Source organism: Neoarius graeffei, chromosome 6 (genome assembly GCF_027579695.1).
Source record: "Neoarius graeffei isolate fNeoGra1 chromosome 6, fNeoGra1.pri, whole genome shotgun sequence".
Lineage (NCBI taxonomy): Eukaryota > Metazoa > Chordata > Actinopteri > Siluriformes > Ariidae > Neoarius > Neoarius graeffei.
Window position 1 is genome coordinate 5369107 of NC_083574.1, and position 21365 is coordinate 5390471.

General features: G+C 40.4%; 2 protein-coding genes across 3 annotated transcripts in view; one reads left to right on the forward strand and one right to left on the reverse strand.

The window, feature by feature from the left end:
- Nucleotides 1-1455: 1455 nt before the first annotated feature.
- On the reverse strand, nt 1456-11494 carry cmc2 (C-x(9)-C motif containing 2). The gene is made up of 4 exons (XM_060923207.1): nt 11342-11494; nt 8856-8954; nt 5137-5208; nt 1456-1832 (listed from the first exon to the last, which is right to left on the reverse strand). The coding sequence occupies exons 2-4, from the start codon at nt 8934-8936 to the stop codon at nt 1749-1751; spliced, it is 237 nt and encodes a 78-aa protein (XP_060779190.1). The 5' UTR covers nt 8937-8954; nt 11342-11494; the 3' UTR covers nt 1456-1748.
- A 265-nt stretch (nt 11495-11759) lies between these two features.
- The window catches only part of cenpn (centromere protein N), a 41363-nt gene continuing 31757 nt past the window's right edge, over nt 11760-21365 (forward strand). Inside the window, exon 1 of one of the 2 annotated variants that reach the window (XM_060923209.1) lies at nt 11760-12158. In XM_060923209.1, coding sequence (XP_060779192.1) covers nt 11988-12158 — 171 coding nt within the window. In that variant the 5' untranslated portion in view covers nt 11760-11987. The remainder of the gene's footprint in view (nt 12159-21365) is intronic. The other variant, XM_060923208.1, reaches the window with a different exon arrangement.

Below are 21365 nucleotides of genomic sequence, written 5' to 3' on the forward strand. Positions count from 1 at the left end.
GCTGCACTGTTTATTTTTAATTTATTTTATTGAAAAATTGTACAGAAGTCCTGTGGATCAGTAGTGCCATTACATATTCACACACTTCCAGGAATTTTTGTTTGTTTGTTTGTGTCGCTGAGGTAATATTTAGGACGTATACTGTTGTGTGCATAAGTTTTGGCACCCTTGGCCGATTGATGTGCTCTGTTCATTTTATACTTGGTTGAAAAACTCTACAGGAAATCTTTTTCTTTAATAATAATAATATATATAATTCTTCATATTTAAATTTTTTTTTTTTTTTTTAGAACTACCTTTTGATTTGCTGTGTGGTCAGGTTTTAATATATCTTTTCGGTGAAACTGAAAATGAAGAAAACGTGTGCAATGTGATGCGGGGTGCGCAAACTTTTAGATCCATCCTTTTTTTTTTCGTAGGCAATAGAAATTTCTCGACTGTGAAATATTCGAATATTTACTTTAAAATCTTGAATTGTTTTTCTTTCTAAAGCTGTGACGATTTCGTCGTGACGTAGTTGTCATGTAACTGAGCATCTTTTTGTTTCGATCTCAATTTGTATTTTAAATAATGCAAAGTGTACATCCTGGTTAACCATAATATGAATCGTACTTCCGAATAAGTTTACGTCTTGTAACAGGTAGTGCATCATGGGTGAAAAAACAATTGATTCTTTATATTAATACACAGAAGTATATTCATGTATTGTATTATATTATATGTAATGGATAAAACACTGTGTCGTACTGTTATGGGAAAATCATCAACAATAGAATGGTGCGATGAAGTTGAATCAATGTTATCACCCTGAAGATGATTATTTTCCTATCACAGCATGTCCTGAAGTGTTTTATTCTTCTTACACCACAGCAACTTCCCAACCATTACAATTTTTTTTTATTTACTAAAAAAACAAAATTTTTTTTAAACATTTATATTTACATGAAGAGCCAAGAAGCAAGTTAGTTCTTGTTCTTATGTTGAAGCAGCTATAAAAACTCAGAAATGAGCTGCTACTATAGCAACAGGAATGTATTACTGTAGAACAAGAATGTTAATATAAACCTATCAGAGATGGTCAACGCCTTCTGACCAATCAGAATAAAGGATCCGACAGCGCTGTGGTATATGATGTGATATGAAAATATAATATAAAAATTTAAATGAAATTGGGAGTATACTGAACAAAATCATGCAGATTTACTTTCCCCTTTAATTTTAATATAAATCAACTATTAAGTTTTTAACGAGACCTGGTGATTTTTTTTTTTTTTGTGTATTCTGTGGCACCAAAGCTGCAGTGTATAATGTCCCAGTCCTTTGATATAATATTATATGAATATTTCAGGGTGCCTTAGAAGTCGTCATTCCAGCGTGTGTCAGTAGGATACTCTGTCTTCATTGTGTGCCAGGAAGAACGCTATCTAATAAATAAATGACACGATTAATGCAAGCTGGAGCTTGGATGCATTTCTTTAATTGACCTTCGTGATTGTTTACGAATACATTTTAACCATCAGCGAGACTCGACATTATCCATTTAATCATTATCCAGTGAATATAAATGATCTGGATGCTCTCCAAAAGTATTTATACCCCAGATAATAAATGGGATTCTGAGTGCACGGAGCGGTGGGGTAATAATCTATTAAACGTCTTCCATGTCCAGCATCTTCCACAGCACATCAGCCGTCCACGAAGTCTGAAGATCTTGCCTAAAACCCAAAATCCTGAATATATTTTCCATCTCACGGTTGAGATTTATGTCCTTCCCTGAGCCGCTGTCTCATCTCCTCAGCGTGAGCTCTGCTTCGTTCTCGTTTTGCCTGATACTGAAAACATAAGCACACACACACACACACACACACACACACAAAAAAGTTCAACTGATATGCAAAAGTATTCAAAATGATATTTATCCAATAATTCAGATGTTCAAAACAGAGACGAATCCTTTATTTTACTGGTTGAAGAATCTCCAATTGAAATGCAAGGAGTGCAAAAGTTTGCACACCCTATGCTTTCTAGATTAGAGGGAGGATTGCGCAAAGATATGAAGTTTCTCTTCAAGTGGCGAATGTATACATCACGAGTCAGTGAAGTGAACCAGTGAAATATGTTTCAGCATAAGATCAACAACATCTTGTCGCACCACTGTGTAATGTTCTTTACATTATATGGACGTGTCCACAAAATAATTTTAATCTTGAACCGGTTCGCCATTTTTCCAACACATGTCTAGTCAGCAGCAGGAATAATTATCCATACAGGAGACTTTTTCGATGGAATAAAAATGTGTTCTATTCCCTTCTGGCAGGTTTCATTTGTTTGGTTTGATAGCATGCAATATTGTTAGCATATCGCTTATCCTACGTGTATTACGTCAGTCTACGCAATGGAGAATGAGCGTTGAATATGGTTTACGATATTGCATGGATGGTTGTCAAGACAACATGACGTCACACATTGGAGAAGTAAAACTTCCGCACTGCTGAGTGAGCGGCTGGGACAATTTGGAAACAAACATGGCCGCCAGGTTTGCGTTGTTAAATACGGAAAATTTTGAGAGAATTTTGAAAGATGCGTCGAACACCCAAAAGGAATGTGTATAATAATAATAATAATAATAATATTGGCTGGCTTTATTTCATGGTCTATCAGATATATTCCATTCAGCTAGCACGGCTATCATATCTGATAGACCACTCAACACCAGCCAATATATTTAAATAATGTCACTCAGATCCGCAACGTATTTTGGAAGAAAAATACAAGTTTTTCAACACAAGATAAACTTCATATCTTCAAGCCAACGTGTGATTTTCTTTTTATTATATCGACACATTGACAAACCAAAAGTCCCCAGATTTATCAAAACAACTCACTCATCGATTTCCTCATAAGTGACGTAGATCTCATCTCATTATCTCTAGCCGCTTTATCCTGTTATTCAGGGTCGCAGGCAAGCTGGAGCCTATCCCAGCTGACTACGGGCGAAAGGCGGGGTACACCCTGGACAAGTCGCCAGGTCATCACAGGGCTGACACATAGACACAGACAACCATTCACACTCACATTCACACCTACGCTCAATTTAGAGTCACCAGTTAACCTAACCTGCATGTCTTTGGACTGTGGGGGAAACCGGAGCACCCAGAGGAAACCCACGCGGACACGGGGAGAACATGCAAACTCTGCACAGAAAGGCCCTCGCCGGCCACGGGGCTCGAACCCGGACCTTCTTGCTGTGAGGCGACAGCGCTAACCACTACACCACCGTGCCGCCCAGTGACATATTATATATATATATATATATATATATATATATATATATATATATATATGTGTGTGTGTGTGTGTGTGTGTGTGTGTGTGTGTGTGTGTGTGTGTATTATTTAGCAGCTGGGAGGTCCGTATGGTGAAATACCGTGACCGAGGTCTTGAAAATACTGAGCGAGGCCCTCTGGGCTGAGGTCAGTATTCAAGGCAGAGGTCACGGTATTTCACCATACGGACCGACCTTAAGCTGGTAAATAATATATTTATTTTTTTCTTTACCAAATTCTAACAGAAAACGAGCCGAGCCACCATTTTGAATCCTCAATCACGGCTGTAATGCAAATGGCTTCCTCCTCGGTATACAAGTGCACTTCCATTGCAGGAAAAAAACTACATTTTGCCGCCTATGTAGTCCCCTATTTATACAAATAGGAGTCATTCAGGATTCAGCCATGTTTTTGCTCGGCGTTAGCAAGTTAGAGGTTTTTAGCTTTCTCCTGAAATGTTTTCTTTTATTTCTTCTTCCTCAGGGTAGTAAAACTCGCTTTCGCTGTGAACACTGTCGTTATCGCGATCCATGCTGTAAAATTAATGCTATTCTCCTGAGAAATGCTGGCAAAAATTTATAAGATTTTTGATCATCTTATAAAAAAAAGATAAATGTTGACAAAAAATGCTACTATGTTTGTTGTTGTTGTGAACGAGCGAGTCACCAGAGGTCTGTAACTGGGGTCCGTATCGTAGGATACAGACCCGCTCGCCAGCCAATCAGAACGCAGGATTTGATGGAAACTGGACTGCGAAAAAAATAAAGAGATTTATGTCATGGTTCTGGTTTTCCATGTCCCGGATGGAACTCGTTTTAAAAATACGAGTGCCGTATTTCCCAGTAAAACACTCTGGTCTATATAATATCAAACTTTATGTCACAAAGAAGTTACAGGTTTTACCAGGAGCCTCTCAAGCCTTTCACGATGAAGCTAATTCATGGAATCTGGTTAATATGAGTTATGACGAAGGAAAATAATCAGTGCCTGGTTGTCGTGATGATTTTATTTGTCTCACAGCACGTCCTAAAGTCTTTATTCTTCTCCTCTCACAGCAATTTTCCATTTTTTTAATTGATTGACGTCATACTTTTTTTTAATCCACTTACAGTTGCATTTTATGCTGCGTGTAGTGGCAGAGGAGTTTGCATTCTCAGCAACATGTTTGTTCGATTTGCTTTAAGAGAAAGCAGGAAAAACAGGAAGGCTGGTGAGGGAAAGACTGTTTATAGCTGCTCTAAGGTCCATGAGAACAGGAGCTCACTTGTTTCACAGATGTTCCAGAACACTAAACAGATAAAAAGTATGACGTGTCATTCAGTAAATTAATCAATTAAAATTTTTAAGCTTCAACAAGTTCCTGTGACACATGAGGAATAAAAGACGCCAGGTCGTACTGTTATAGAAACAAAAAGAAAGACAACTTTGTCCTGGGAACCATAACTTCACATCATTACACCATCCAGTCGCTGATTATTTTTCTTCCTTATTTTTTACGTGAGTTTATTTTCACATTTCTTCATCAGGTACAGCTTATCCGGTGACAGTCTCCACTTCAGGACGTGTTGAAGCATGCTCAGTAATTAGCCAAATAATGAGTCCAAGCTCTTTATTACCCTGAATGCAATACTGAAGAAAAAAAATTATTATTTATGGTGGAACTGCATGGGAGCTTCAACACTGTTTGTAAGAAACAAAATCAAGAATAATCACATTTAAGGAAGCTCGCGGAGAAGAAACTCACAATTAATAATTAAATGCAAGTATTTTTTTAGTGCTTGAGCTTCAGCTTTGATAAATCATCTCTCACCTCTTTCTTCAGACACTCCCTCATCAATCGATCCACATCATTACACGTTCCAAAGAAGCGGAGGAAGTTGTGCTGAAATGACATTTCATCATATTAATCAACTGGAGAGAGAGAGAGAGAGAGAGAGAAAGCACGCGCTAGTGAGAGAAAGCATGAAAGAGAGAGAAAGTGCAAGAGCAAGCAAGCAAGAGAGAGAGAGGTATAGAGACGGGTATGGAGAGAGAAAGCAAGCAAGAGAGAGAGGTATAGAGAGAGAGCAAGCTAGAGAGAGAGAGCAAGCAAGAGAGAGAAGTATAGAGAGAGCAAGCAAGAGAGAGAGAGGTATAGAGAGAGCAAGCAAGAGAGAGAGCAAACGAGAGAGAGGTATAGAGAGCACGCAAGCAAGAGAGAGAGGTATAGAGCGAGAGCAAGCAAGAGAGAGAGGTATAGAGCGAGAGCAAGCAAGAGAGAGAGGTATAGAGAGAGAGCAAGCAAGAGAGAGAGGTATAGAGAAAGCAAGCAAGAGAGAGGTATAGAGAGAGAGCAAGCAAGAGAGAGAGGTATAGAGCGAGAGCAAGCAAGAGAGAGAGGTATAGAGAGAGAGCAAGCAAGAAAAAGAGGTATAGAGAGAGAGCAAGCAAGAGAGAGAGGTATAGAGAGAGAGCAAGCAAGAGAGAGCAAGCAAGAGAGAGAGGTATAGAGAGAGAGAGCAAGCAAGAGAGAGAGGTATAGAGAGAGAGAGCAAGCAAGAGAGAGAGAGAAAGCAAGCAAGAGAGAGAGAGAAAGCAAGCAAGAGAGAGCGGTATAGAGAGAGAGAGAAAGCAAGCAAGAGAGAGAGAGAAAGCAAGCAAGAGAGAGAGAAAGCAAGCAAGAGAGAGCGGTATAGAGAGAGAGAGCAAGCAAGAGAGAGAGGTATAGAGAGAGAGCAAGCAAGAGAGAGCGGTATAGAGAGAGAGAGCAAGCAAGAGAGAGAGGTATAGAGAGAGAGCAAGCAAGAGAGAGCGGTATAGAGAGAGAGCAAGCAAGAGAGAGAGGTATAGAGAGAGAGCAAGCAAGAGAGAGAGGTATAGAGAGAGAGCAAGCAAGAGAGAGAGGTGTATATACTGTATACAGTGGGGCAAAAAAGTATTTAGTCAGCCACCAATTGTGCAAGTTCTCCTACTTAAAAAGATGAGAGAGGTCTGTAATTTTCATCATAGGTACACTTCAACTATGAGAGACAGAATGGGGGGAAAGAATCCAGGAAATCACATTGTAGGATTTTTAATGAATTAATTGGTAAATTCCTCAGTAAAATAAGTATTTGGTCGCCTACAAACAAGCAAGATTTCTGGCTCTCACAGACCTGTAACAACTTCTTTAAGAAGCTCCTCTGTCCTCCACTCGTTACCTGTATTAATGGCACCTGTTTGAACTCGTTATCAGTATAAAAGACACCTGTCCACAACCTCAAACAGTCACACTCCAAACTCCACTATGGCCAAGACCAAAGAGCTGTCAAAGGACACCAGAAACAAAATTGTAGACCTGCACCAGGCTGGGAAGACTGAATCTGCAATAGGTAAGCAGCTTGGTGTGAAGAAATCAACTGTGGGAACAATTATTAGAAAATGGAAGACATACAAGACCACTGATAATCTCCCTCGATCTGGGGCTCCACGCAAGATCTCACCCCGTGGGGTCAAAATGATCACAAGAACAGTGAGCAAAAATCCCAGAACCACACGGGGGGACCTAGTGAATGACCTGCAGAGAGCTGGGACCAAAGTAACAAAGGCTACCATCAGTAACACACTACGCCGCCAGGGACTCAAATCCTGCAGTGCCAGACGTGTCCCCCTGCTTAAGCCAGTACATGTCCAGGCCCGTCTGAAGTTTGCTAGAGAGCATTTGGATGATCCAGAAGAGGATTGGGAGAATGTCATATAGTCAGATGAAACCAAAATAGAACTTTTTGGTAAAAACTCAACTTGTTGTGTTTGGAGGAGAAAGAATGCTGAGTTGCATCCAAAGAACACCATACCTACTGTGAAGCATGGGGGTGGAAACATCATGCTTTGGGGCTGTTTTTCTGCAAAGGGACCAGGACGACTGATCCGTGTAAAGGAAAGAATGAATGGGGCCATGTATCGTGAGATTCTGAGTGAAAATCTCCTTCCATCAGCAAGGGCATTAAAGATGAAACGTGGCTGGGTCTTTCAGCATGACAATGATCCCAAACACACCGCCCGGGCAACGAAGGAGTGGCTTCGTAAGAAGCATTTCAAGGTCCTGGAGTAGCCTAGCCAGTCTCCAGATCTCAACCCCATAGAAAATCTTTGGAGGGAGTTGAAAGTCCGTGTTGCCCAGCGACAGCCCCAAAACATCACTGCTCTAGAGGAGATCTGCATGGAGGAATGGGCCAAAATACCAGCAACAGTGTGTGAAAACCTTGTGAAGACTTACAGAAAACGTTTGACCTCTGTCATTGCCAACAAAGGGTATATAACAAAGTATTGAGATGAACTTTTGTTATTGACCAAATACTTATTTTCCACCATAATTTGCAAATAAATTCTTTAAAAATCAGACAATGTGATTTTTCTGGATGTTTTTTTTCTCATTTTGTCTCTCATAGTTGAAGTGTACCTATGATGAAAATTACAGGCCTCTCTCATCTTTTTAAGTGGGAGAACTTGCACAATTGGTGACTGACTAAACACTTTTTTGCCCCACTGTATATAAATAGAGAGCACACGAGAGCAAGCAAGCAAGAGAGAGAGAGAAAGAACAAGAGCAAGCAAGCAAGAGAGAGAGGTAGAGAGACAGAGAGCAAGCAAGAGAGAGAGGTATAGAGACAGGTATAGAGAGAGCAAGCGAGAGAGGTATGGAGACAGGTATAGAGAGAGCAAGTAAGAGAGAGAGGTATAGAGAGAGGTATATTTTAATATATGAGAGAGAGAGCAAGCAAGAGAGAGGTATAGAGAGAGGTATATTTTAATATATGAGAGAGAGCAAGCAAGAGAGAGAGGTATAGAGAGAGCAAGCAAGAGAGAGAGCAAGCAAGAGAGGTATAGAGAGAGGTATATTTTAATATATGAGAGAGAGAGCAAGCAAGAGAGAGGTATAGAGAGAACAAGCAAGAGAGGTATAGAGAGAGGTATATTTTAATATACGAGACAGCAAGCAAGAGAGAGCGGTATAGAGAGAGGTATATTTTAATATATGAGAGAGAGCAAGCAAGAGAGAGGTGTATATACTGTATATATAAATAGAGAGTGTGCGAAAGCAAGCGAGAGAGAAAGAACAAGAGCAAACAAGCGAGACAGAGAGAGCAAAAGAGCGAGAGTTAGAGAGTGAGGAAAGAGAGAGCAAGAGCGCGATAAAGAGAGTTAGAGAGAGAGGAGAGAGAGTGAGAGAGAGACAGACAGCGAGAGAGAGAGTGAGAGTTAGAGAAAGCAAGTAAGAGAGAGCGAGCAAGTGACAGAGAAAGTTAGAGAGAGCGAGCGCATGAGAGAGAGTAAGCAAGCGAGAGAGGTAGAGACAGTGAGAGCAAGTGAGCGAGCGAGAGAGAGCAAGAGAGTGATGGAGAGTTAGAGAGAGAGAGCAAGAGAGTGATAGAGTTAGAGAGAGAGGAGAGACAGAGAAAGCGTGCGAGAGTTAGAGAGTTCACAGTGATGCTCATTTGATCTTAAGAAACAGCAGGAGACAGGAGGACAGATGGAAAGAAGATGAAGAGATGATGTGATTTTTTTTCTGACCTCTCTGTGACACTGTTTGAGCAGCGAAATCAGTTCATTGCACTCATCGGTGTGTAAATGCGGCGACAGGTCCGGGTGCATCCTGAGTTTAAGATGTACCTGGAAATACGCAACAAAACACGACATCATGACTTCTGGCACTTTTTCCTGAACCTCCAGCGCAGGGGATCTTTAACAGACAGCACAAGGACCCAGATGTGAGATCAGGCAGTGATGTTACATGAAGAGGTTCCAGCTCATCACAAAGGTTGAGGTCAGTCAGGGCTTTGTGAAGGACACTCAAGATCTTCCACTCCAACCTGAACACACCACGGAGCTCTCGCTTTGTGCACAGAGGCATCGTCATGCTGGAACAGGCCATGGAGTGTATGTTATAGGGTTTATCAGACTGTTTGTGTTGCATGAAGATGCTGTAGTTCTTCTTCTTGGTATTTTCTGAGAGCGCGCAGTTTGGAGTCTGCTTTGTTTTGATCACCATCATTAATTGCGAAATCACTATCAGAACAGATTGCTGTCATTTGTTCATTAGTGCAATGACATACACTACACTTCCAGCATACAGTATCAGCTGGAGTAAATAAGCCTGGTATCAAACCTGATGTTAGTCTCTGTATCGATCCATCCCTAGTTACCGCCGTCAACCGTGTTGGAGGTTTGTCTGTGAAGATTCTCAGTCATCCAGGTCATGGTAAACTGTGGGTGGTAAAAGAGAGCAACTGGACTTGCTTGAAGATTCTTGAAGACGTTTCACCTCTCATCCGAAAGGCTTCTTCAGTTCTGTCTGACTGGTAGGGAGCATCAGGTATTTATCCTCTCATGGATGAAAAGCTCATCTAAGGTGTCATTGAGTCATCCTGTTGGTGTGGGTCACTGGGGGCTGGTTGTGAACGGCCTCGAGAGTCGTTAGGGTGATCAATGGAATGCTGATTCTCTCTGTCCTCCTGTGAGTCACTGAAAACAGCTGGGTTTTGGTGTGCATTCAGTTGTCTGGGAAGTGTGCCAAGGACTGCATTGTAGGTGGCTGATAAATGATGTCTTAGACCCCCACCTCTGTTCAGTGATGGCCGTTCCAGGTTGACAAAAATGGCTTCTTTAACTCCTCGCTCATACCAACGATCCTCTCTGGCTAAAATGTGTACGTTGCAATCCTGAAATGAGCGTCCTTTGTTGTTAAGATGAAGGTAGACAGCAGAGTCCTGGCCTGAGGAACTGGCTCTCCTGTGTTGAGCCATGCGCCTGTGAAGCGGTTGCTTTGTCTCCCCAATATATGAGTCCGTGCATTCCTCACTGCACTGAATGGCATACACTACGTTGTCCTGTTTGTGTCTGGGTATTCTGTCCTTAGGATGGACCAGTTTCTGCTTCAGAGTGTTACTGGGTCTGAAATGTACCGGAATGTTGTGTTTGTAGAAGATCCTCCTGAGTTTCTCAGAACCGAAGAAGCCTTTCGGATGAGAGGTGAAACGTCTTCAAGAACCTTCAAGCAAGTCCAGTTGCTCTCTTTTACCACCCACATGTTGGAGGTTATGTTTTCGGCTCTGTTTGTTTGTTCTCAACGTAACTCAAGAAGTAGTGAACGGATTTTGATGAAATTTGGTGGAAACGTGAGCCATGGGTCAAGGAACAATTGATTACATTTTGATGCAAATCCAGATATTGATGTGGATCCAGGATCCGGATATGTACCCAGTGCAGCCTGGAGAGTAGTTGGGGGTTAGATGCCTTGCTCAAGGGCACTTCATCCATGCCAGCTGGTCCCAAAGCTGCTTCTCTAGCCATTAGGGCATTGTTTCTCAATGCCCGTTACTCAAACAGTAATGAACAGATTTGGATGAAATTTGGTAGGCAGCTTTAGTATTATCCCCAAGTTCAACTGATTTGATTTTGATAATACGTGGCTTGGCGGAGATATGGACTCTACTGAATGACCTTCTAGTTACTTCTGGGTTTGTTTGTTTTCTGGAAAAATCTAAACTCTAGCCAACCTGAACAATCTTTACATATAGCTCTTGATAAACATAAAGAAACTATCAATTAAAATGAGCTGAAATTATAAAATATACACCAAACATCCAGATAACACTTTCAATAGAGTTCAGTCTCAGAACTGAGCTGAACATATGTTGGAAAATTCCATTTATAACAGTGTATATACATGCTAGACACTTGTTTAATACACTTTTAATCACTAATGACACAGATGTGTTTACCTAACAGTAAAACAGCCCCCAGATTTCTATTTATTTAGATCAAGTGAAGGGCAAAGCTTGGTTTAACATATATGACCTCGAATCGTTTATCTACACTGGATTACAACTTAAACTCGGATTAGTGCTCTGTCTAATTCTGATAAAACACAGTATAGTAAATAAAAAAGATACTAATTTAACTTTAATCATAATAACAGTGCATGCATTTCTACACAGAAGCAGCCTGGTTCATGCTTTTACTTTGAAATAAAGATTTATGTTAAAAGAAAAACAAACCTGTTTGTTTTTTTAGCTTACGGTGGATTTTTAACGTTGTTTTTAATTTAAAACCTCCATTAAGGTGCTGATATTCGGATAATAGTGTTTGATCGCAGCCCGTCTCTCCACCGTGCAAAAGCGATCTTTCGACCGATAGATGGCAGCACGATTAATCGGTAAAGAAAACGCAAACACTTTAAATACACAAATTAGTTTATTCACTCACTGAAAAAATTTGTTAAATTATTCATACATGTAATGAAATATTTACCGTTTTGAGACATTTGACCGTGTTGTATTTTGAACGACAGAACTAAAATAACTTTTAGTTCCGCGACTTTTATTTTGATATTTGATTTTCAAACAGGATCTGATGCAAGCGGAAGTGTATGGAAGCGTAGGCTAACTTGCAGTTTTCGAAACTGATCTGAAATCAGTTTTTATGTTTTTCCGACAGCGATGTAGGTTAGACGAGCTGATCCTAGATCAGGAGGAAAATCCAGACTGTGTCTGTGAGACTTGGCGGTTTATTTTGATTGTGTCTTGACAGCGAAAATGTAGCTGCGCCTGTTGTTTTAAGAAATGCACGATATATCGACAGTCCTGCACTTTTCTACATGTGGTTGTTTTTAAGTTAGAAAGTTAAACTTGGCTATTAAAAAAAATGGATGAACAAGCACGGGTTCTTTTACAGCGGATTTTACGGAGAGTCCCCAGTAAAAAGACCCAGAGCCTCCTGAGAGCCTGGGGCTGTTTATCAGCCGAGCAGCTGGAGGATGTGGACTACACTCGCACAAAATGGCTGCTTGTGGAGAATATAATCTCTAAATGTGAGGTATGGACACAAACCTAACCGGATATCCTTGTCAACAATCCTTACTCTTTATCTGATATCATCCCAACACTGTATGACGTCATACCTTCCGCACACTCTATAGGGCTGTACCGATATACCGATATAGTATCGATGATAACCTAGGCTAGAAACTTAACGGTATCACCCCGATTCCAAAAAAGTTGGGACAAATTGTAAATAAAAACGGAATGCAATAATTTACAAATCTCAAAAACTGATACTGTATTCACAATAGAACATAGACAACATATCAAATGTCGAAAGTGAGACATTTTGAAATTTCATGCCAAATATTGGCTCATTTGAAATTTCATGACAGCAACACATCTCAAAAAAGTTGGGACAGGGTCAATAAGAGGCTGGAAAAGTTAAAGGTACAAAAAAGGAACAGCTGGAGGACCAAATTGCAACTCATTAGGTCAATTGGCAATAGGTCATTAACATGACTGGATATAAAAAGAGCATCTTGGAGTGGCAGCGGCTCTCAGAAGTAAAGATGGGAAGAGGATCACCAATCCCCCTAATTCTGCACCGACAAATAGTGGAGCAATATCAGAAAGGAGTTCGACAGTGTAAAATTGCAAAGAGTTTGAACATGTCATCATCTACAGTGCATAATATCATCAAAAGATTCAGAGAATCTGGAAGAATCTCTGTGCGTAAGGGTCAAGGCCGGAAAACCATACTGGGTGCCCGTGATCTTCGGGCCCTTAGACGGCACTGCATCACATACAGGCATGCTTCTGTATTGGAAATCACAAAATGGGCTCAGGAATATTTCCAGAGAACATTATCTGTGAACACAATTCACCGTGCCATCCGCCGTTGCCAGCTAAAACTCTATAGTTCAAAGAAGAAGCCGTATCTAAACACGATCCAGAAGCGCAGGCGTCTTCTCTGGGCCAAGGCTCATTTAAAATGGACTGTGGCAAAGTGGAAAACTGTTCTGTGGTCAGACGAATCAAAATTTGATGTTCTTTATGGAAATCAGGGACGCCGTGTCATTCGGACTAAAGAGGAGAAGGACGACCCGAGTTGTTATCAGCGCTCAGTTCAGAAGCCTGCATCTCTGATGGTATGGGGTTGCATTAGTGCTTGTGGCATGGGCAGCTTACACATCTGGAAAGACACCATCAATGCTGAAAGGTATATCCAGGTTCTAGAGCAGCATATGCTCCCATCCAGACGACGTCTCTTTCAGGGAAGACCTTGCATTTTCCAACATGACAATGCCAAACCACATACTGCATCAATTACAGCATCATGGCTGCGTAGAAGAAGGGTCCGGGTACTGAACTGGCCAGCCTGCAGTCCAGATCTTTCACCCATAGAAAACATTTGGCGCATCATAAAACGGAAGATAAGACAAAAAAGACCTAAGACAGTTGAGCAACTAGAATCCTACATTAGACAAGAATGGGTTAACATTCCTATCCCTAAACTTGAGCAACTTGTCTCCTCAGTCCCCAGACGTTTACAGACTGTTGTAAAGAGAAAAGGGGATGTCTCACAGTGGGAAACATGGCCTTGTCCCAACTTTTTTGAGATGTGTTGTTGTCATGAAATTTAAAATCACCTAATTTTTCTCTTTAAATGATACATTTTCTCAGTTTAAACATTTGATATGTCATCTATGTTCTATTCTGAATAAAATATGGAATTTTGAAACTTCCACATCATTGCATTCCGTTTTTATTTACAATTTGTACTTTGTCCCAACTTTTTTGGAATCGGGGTTGTATAATACTCATCTTGAATTTTAATATACTGTAATAACAATGAAAGGGAAGTGTGCTTAAATCAGAATTTTAGCTGGAAAAATCTCATGCCTGAATATTGTATCCATACTGTACACAGAAAATAACACAAGTGATGCTTTCGAAGAATGTTTATAATTTCACTTATAAACTTTCAAACATGAATTCAAAATTGCACTCAGAATAAAATGTCTGCGACACAACTGCAAAAAGAAATTCTCGAGTTAAAAAGCATTTCAATATGATAAATATATTTCGTTTATACAGAGGCGCAGATCCTCCTGTACAGTATATGCAATTTAATTATACTTCTTACTACAAAAAAAATACAAAACATAATATAAATCTTAAGTTAATTTCAATGTCTCGTAAGTACTTGTTACATACACGTAACGTACACATGATCAACTGTTTTTAATTAAAAAATAAGATAACATTAAGAATTTACATAAAAGGGTGTGAATGACCTAGTGTAGTTTGGAAGAATATGTAATTTACCTGCTTTTACCCCACCATAAGATTGGGATAATTGAATCATAATTGAATAATGGGGATAAATGAATCACTTTGTCGTTTTACCTTGCAAAATGCGTTGGTCTGGCTGGTCGAACATTTGCTTATCCATGGAAATTCATTCTCTCATGCAACCTGGTATTTGCATTCATATTTTTGCCGTGTGGTATTGGGTTTAGTGGCCATGATGAATGACTGCTTGTAAAAAATGTCGGACAGCCTGGGTGAATCCTGCATTACGGAAGTGACTGTCGTTCTGTTCGTCAACTGGTTAAAAATCAGTTGACGTCAGCAGTGTTTCTCATACGATTCTGATTGGACATAATCGGGAGTATTTTTAACTTGGCGGTAGGGATTTCCCCAAGCCGGGAGATTATCCAGTTTTTAACAAATACGATCGGGAGGCGGGAGACGGAGGCTAAAATCGGGAGCCTCCCGCTGAAATCGGGAGGGTTGGCAAGGCCATTATTAAAAAATGTTCTGTTTCCGGTCCACCGGCCGGGTGAGTGCCGTTTGTGCAGTTGAAATTTTTTTTTTTTTAACGCCGTTTTTTCGACATTTTTTTCAGGTTCGTAAATCTAAAATCGAACTTGACATTTACGCATGATTCCGCGCAGAATATAGAATCGAATCAGCTCTGCGCATGCGCCGTGCGGCACAAAAAAATGGCAGCAACCATGAAGGAAGGCGATCCGGAGTTTTCAAACATTTGCTTAAGTGTGAAATCGCAAAATGGTATTCTAGCGAACAACAAAATAGTAAAGATTCAGAAAAACAAATCATTCAGTGATCATTTTAATAGTGTAATTTCATCCGAACTAGGCCTAACGCTCGATTTAGAACTACAAAAAGTCCGTGTGTCGGACCATCACAAACCGTTACTGGAAAATTCGTTTGATCTTGATCCATCCGAGACGTTACAAACAGCTTTTGAGTTTTGTTATGCGAAATTCATTACCTACTTTGTTAATGACCCTGACAGATCTGTAGGAGAACCTAATAGATCTATTCAAAATGAGAACGGAACTGAAACCTGAAAACATTGGTCAATTATCAGTTTCTTTGCACTCTTACATAAAAATTCTGAGGGCCCGTTTACACGAGGACACTGTCGGGTAAAAACGACTAAATATTTTATCGGAAGTGCCTTTCGTCTACACGGGGACGGCGTTTCCGAGGCTGAAAAACGGAAAAAATTGAAAACGCCTTCCAGAGTGGATAAGTTAAAAACAGCCCCCGTTGCATATCCGTCTAAACTACCCAATACATGAAACTCTGCTCGGATCTGCTCACGTCGGGTACGCGTTTACGTCATAGTAAGAGCATGTGTGGCAGCGGGGGCGTGGTCAAGCGCCGGTCTGTGACAGGAGGGTGGAGTCAGGGAAGGTAAGTGGCAGAATCACTACACCTGATGTCAACCTGCGTTTGTGTGTTTTCCCAGTGACCGCGCCGTCTTTAAAGAGGGAGAGCAGAGAAGCTCATCCCCAAGCTAGACGCCGGTTGCGTGTGTGTCTGTTGGTTTAAAAATATTGTTAGATTGAAAAGTGTGGCAATAAAGCCTATTTGTAAACCTGATCTCTGTCCTGCCGTCCTCTGTGCTCCACCCACTCATATAGAACGGCTACAGCATGTCTGATTACATCGATCCAACGGACCTTCACGCTGCTCTGGCAACCTCACGAGTAGCCATAGCCAGAGTAGTCAAAGTTTTCGTGGCGCAGATCAGACAAGACGGAAGACGTTGCGCATGCGTGCAGACATAGCGGAGGTCTTTCACAGCACCACCTAGCCGCCTGGCATGCACATCCAATTGAATTCCACACATTTATGCGTCACCGTATAGACGCAGATTTCCTCCTTGAAAACGGTCGTGTAGACGCGGAAAAAAGTGAGAACGAAAACGGACTTTTGCGTTTTTGTTTCAGACCGTCCCCGTGTAAAGTGGGCCTGAATGTCAAACGAGTGCAGTACAAAGTTTAGTGTTCAAAACATTTTAAGTACCTTTGTAAAAGTTTTGCAAATGTCGCAGTCAGCATTTAAAATGCTAACTTAAAGTTTTTGTACAAGTTTCAGTTGATTAAACCGTCATATTTTATTAAATGTGTCTGCTTTTGTAATAAAAAAGTACTGAAAGAAAAAGCAAACACAGCATTGCGATTTCTTATCCATCCATATATATATATATATATATATGAGTGATTCCACGCTTATGGGTACTGAAATGGGGACATGAACTTATTCACCTAAAACCATTTCTTTTTTTACCATCAGGTCACAAAACATGTAATCTTTAATGAATGATATGTTAAAAGATAACTTTAATTTTCTGAGATGTAATAAAAACATATTTATATGCCAAAGTCAAGCCTATGAGTTCCAAAATGATGTCTGTTCCATTACTTCTGTTACGATTGTCCATCTCGCGTCTGTTACAAATTAATCACAATCTAGCTATATACCATGTTAATCTTATTGAAAGAATGTGTATGTTTATTCTACTACACATGTTTATTAATTATATTTGCTAAAACATCACCTTCCTATGTTTCAAAAAGTAATTCTACATTGTTAAAATTGAGAATATATATGTCCACAACACTTCTGTTACGTTCTGACTTTGGCATATAAATATGTTTTTATTACATCTCAGAAAATTAAAGTTATCTTTTAACATATCATTCATTAAAGATTACATGTTTTGTGACCTGATGGTAAAAAAAGAAATGGTTTTAGGTGAATTTTTAAAAATAAGTTCATGTCCCCATTTCAGTACCCATAAGCGTGGAATCACTCATATATACAGTGCTGAGCGTAAATGAGTGCACCCTCTTTGAAAATTAACATTTTAAACAATATCTCAATGAACACAAACAATTTCCAAAATGTTGACAAGACAAAGTTTAATATAACATCTGTTTAACTTATAACGTGAAAGTAAGGTTAATGATATAACTTAGATTACACATTTTTCAGTTTTACTCAAATTAGAGTGGTGCAAAAATGAGTACACCCTACAACAAAAACTACTACATCTAGTACTTTGTATGGCCTCCATGATTTTTAATGACCGCACCGAGTCTTCTAGGCATGGAATGAACAAGTTGGTGACATTTTGCAACATCAATCTTTTTCCATTCTTCAACAACGACCTCTTTTAGTGACTGGATGCTGGATGGAGAGTGATGCTCAACTTGTCTCTTCAGAATTCCCCAAAGAAAATAATTTCTTTCCACCACAAAGGTGAAGGCTACAAGAAGATCAGCAAAGCTTTATTTATCAGTCAGAATACTGTAGCAAAAGTGGTCCAAAAATTTAAGAAAGATGGAACTGCAATCATCTCACAGAGACGTCCAGGTCGTCCACGGAAGTTAACACCTCGACAGGAGCGTCTTCTGATGAGAAGGGTTGAAGAAAATCGGCATGCAAGTTCACTGCAGTTATCTAAAGAAGTAGAAAGCCAAACTGGGGTGACTATTTACCGTGACACAATACGGCGTACACTGCAGAGGAATGGCATGCATGGATGCCGTCCACGAAAGAAGCCTCTCCTAAAGCCCAGGCACAAAAAAGCCCGGCTAGAGTTTGCCAGGGCCCATGCTGACAAAGATGAAGACTACTGGGACTCTATACTCTGGAGTGATGAGACCAAGATAAATGTTTTTGGAACTGATGGCTTCAAAACTGTATGGCGTCGCAAAGGTGAGGAATACAAAGAAAAATGCCTGGTGCCTACAGTGAAACATGGTGGTGGCAGTGTCCTTATGTGGGGCTGCTGGTGTCGGGGAGCTGCATTTCACTGAAGGCATCATGAATTCACAGACGTATTGCTCTGTACTGAAAGAGAAGATGCTACCATCACTCCGTGCCCTTGGTCGTCGTGCACTTTTCCAACATGACTAAACACACATCTAAGGCCACTGTTGGGTTTCTGAAGAAGAACAGGGTGAAAGTGATTCAGTGGCCAAGTACGTCTCCTGATCTGAACCCAATCGAACACCTACGGGGAATTCTGAAGAGACAAGTTGAGCATCACTCTCCATCCAGCATCCAGTCACTAAAAGAGGTCGTTGTTGAAGAATGGAAAAAGATTGATGTTGCAAAATGTCGCCAACTTGTTCATTCCATGCCTAGAAGACTTGGTGCTGTCATTAAAAATCATGGAGGCCATACAAAGTACTAGATGTAGTAGTTTTTGTTGTGGGGTGTACTCATTTTTGCACCACCCTAATTTGAGTAAAACTGAAAAATGTGTAATCTAAGTTATATTATTAACCTTACTTTCACGTTATAAGTTAAACAGATGTTATATTAAACGTTGTCTTGTCAACATTTTGGAAATTGTTTGTGTTCATTGAGATATTGTTTAAAATGTTACTTTTCAAAGGGGGTGCACTCATTTACGCTCAGCACTGTGTGTGTGTGTGTGTGTGTGTGTGTGTATATATATATAAAAAATCCCGGGCGGCACGGTGGTGTAGTGGTTAGCGCTGTCGCCTCACAGCAAGAAGGTCCTGGGTTTGAGCCCCGTGGCCGGCGAGGGCCTTTCTGTGTGGAGTTTGCATGTTCTCCCCGTGTCCGCGTGGGTTTCCTCCGGGTGCTCCGGTTTCCCCCACAGTCCAAAGACATGCAGGTTAGGTTAACTGGTGACTCTAAATTGAGCGTAGGTGTGAATGTGAGTGTGAATGGTTGTCTGTGTCTATGTGTCAGCCCTGTGATGACCTGGCGACTTGTCCAGGGTGTACCCCGCCTTTCGCCCGTAGTCAGCTGGGATAGGATCCAGCTTGCCTGCGACCCTGTAGAAGGATAAAGCGGCTAGAGATAATGAGATGAGATGAGATGAAAAAAAATTCCCTCCCTCCTGACTGAAAATTTTTTTGCTCACCCGGTGGACAGGAAACGGATTTTTTTAAGGATGGCCCAAGTATGTAATACACCACTTAAAACCACACAAGCCTGTGGTCAGAATAATCCAACACACACATTCTGAACAGCACATAGTTTTTTAAGTTATCAATAAGCAAGTTAAGTTTCTATCTTATTTGAAACATCCAGGTAATAAAAGTGATCCAAATTATTATGATTTTTTCCTCTCATACACTCTCCGGCCACTTTAATTGGAACTTGTTGTTGATTCTAAGATCCCTGTTCTTGGCTGCAGGAGTGGAACCCAACGTGGTCTTCTGTCCTGCTGTTGCATGCTGAGATGCTTTTCTGCTCACCACGGTTGTAAAGAGTGATCATATGAGTTAATCCTTCCTGTCAAAAACGCTCGACCCAACCTGTCCATTTTCCTCTGACCAACAAGGTGTTTGTTTCCGCCCACAGAACCGTCCCTCACTCACTCGCTGCTTGTTTTTTGTTTTTCGCACCATCCTGTGTAAACTAGAGACTGTTTGTTGTCTGTGAACCCCAGGAGATCAGGAGCAGTTTCTGAAACACTCAAACCACCAGTCCGTCTGGTTCAACCCAACACCCATGCGACAGTGAAAGAAAGTCACGCTTTACGATGAGATCACGATTTTCCCATTCTGATGCTTGAAGTGAACATTAACTGAAGCTCTTGATTTGTATCTGCGTGATTTGATGCATCGTTGATTAAAGAACTGCATCAAACAGTACTGTAGGTGGATGGCGGGGTGTTCCTAATAAAGTGGCCAGTGAGTGTCTCAGAAACTGGTCTCTCATTTGGGACATTACGGTCAAAAAATAAATTTTCTAATTTATTTTTTTTTTTGCATTTACTGAACACTCAATGTTTCTTTTGTCATGTTTAATAAGAATAAAGATAGTATCTTGCTTTATCTGGCCTCCACTGTGGAAAATGTTTTTGATTCTGATTCAAATGCTTTTGTAAAATTGATTTCCATATAAAATAACTCCATCATGAAGAATTAAAGCCCCTCCTTCACAGAGGAGTGAAAATATTGAATAAATTTCCTCTTTTTGATTGCTCGGGTTAAAAATGCCAAGTTATGATGACTGAATTGATTATTCACTTAAATATGAATAATATGATACATTTTGGGTATTTGATATGGCGAAATAGGACACAATGGAAAAATCAAGAACACACCGGAAAGATGAGAATAACAGCGGCGGTAAAAGAACAGCGACTGTACCAGCTGAAGGTCGCGCGGGTCTCTGCTGCGGTGCGTGAGGCAGGGGCGGGGCAAAATGACTGGCCGTAGATTCTATCAAAAGTTCGATCTAAATTGACCATGGTTGCAAAATATTGGCCAAAAATACGCAAACACTATGAAATATGAAAGTAAGATGAAAAAGAAACATTCTGTTGCCTTATACTGCAAGACTAAAACAAAATAAAACTGTCAAAACTCACCTTTTCAGCGATAACGTCCGAACAGATCACCCGCGTAACAGAAAGACCGCAAATGGAAGCACGATCAACTTCTAACTGTTGGAGTGGAAAATTCCATTCTACACATGCAAATTGTTAATGCGTGTCCTTCCCCGCACACAAATAACACGCTACGGTAAAAAATAGACCACAACTCATTTTATAGCTCAGAAATTCATACAAGACCAGCTACCATCGTAACATATTCTGTAAGAAACATATTCTATACCTAACTTTCAGCTTTCGCTTTAAAAAACAAAATCGCAGATTTATAACTAAATGTTTATATGGCGTAGTGATTTTAAGTTACTATTTTTGGTGAGGTCGTGACCTCGACCCTGAGGCTTTCCGTTTAGATCAAAACACACGATCGTATTGGTTTTGGGTCTGTGGAAAATGGAGTTACAATGGTGATCAAATATTTTGCATGATGTTTTATTGCAGTTATGATTATTCTGTGAGCGCACCAATCCTTAGGTGGATAAAGTTACAACTTAAAATACAATTAGTGATAACTGTAGACTTTTCAGTGGACTACAACCTTTTTAAGGGAATGCG

Coding starts and splice junctions, on each gene's coding strand:
- cmc2 (XM_060923207.1), bottom strand. CDS start 8,936: ATGCACCCGGACCTGTCGCCGCATTTACACACCGATGAGTGCAATGAA. Junction 5,209..8,855: donor TCAAACAGTGTCACAGAGAG/GTCAGAAAAAAA, acceptor ATGTCATTTCAG/CACAACTTCCTCCGCTTCTT. Junction 1,833..5,136: donor GGGAGTGTCTGAAGAAAGAG/GTGAGAGATGAT, acceptor TTATGTTTTCAG/TATCAGGCAAAACGAGAACG.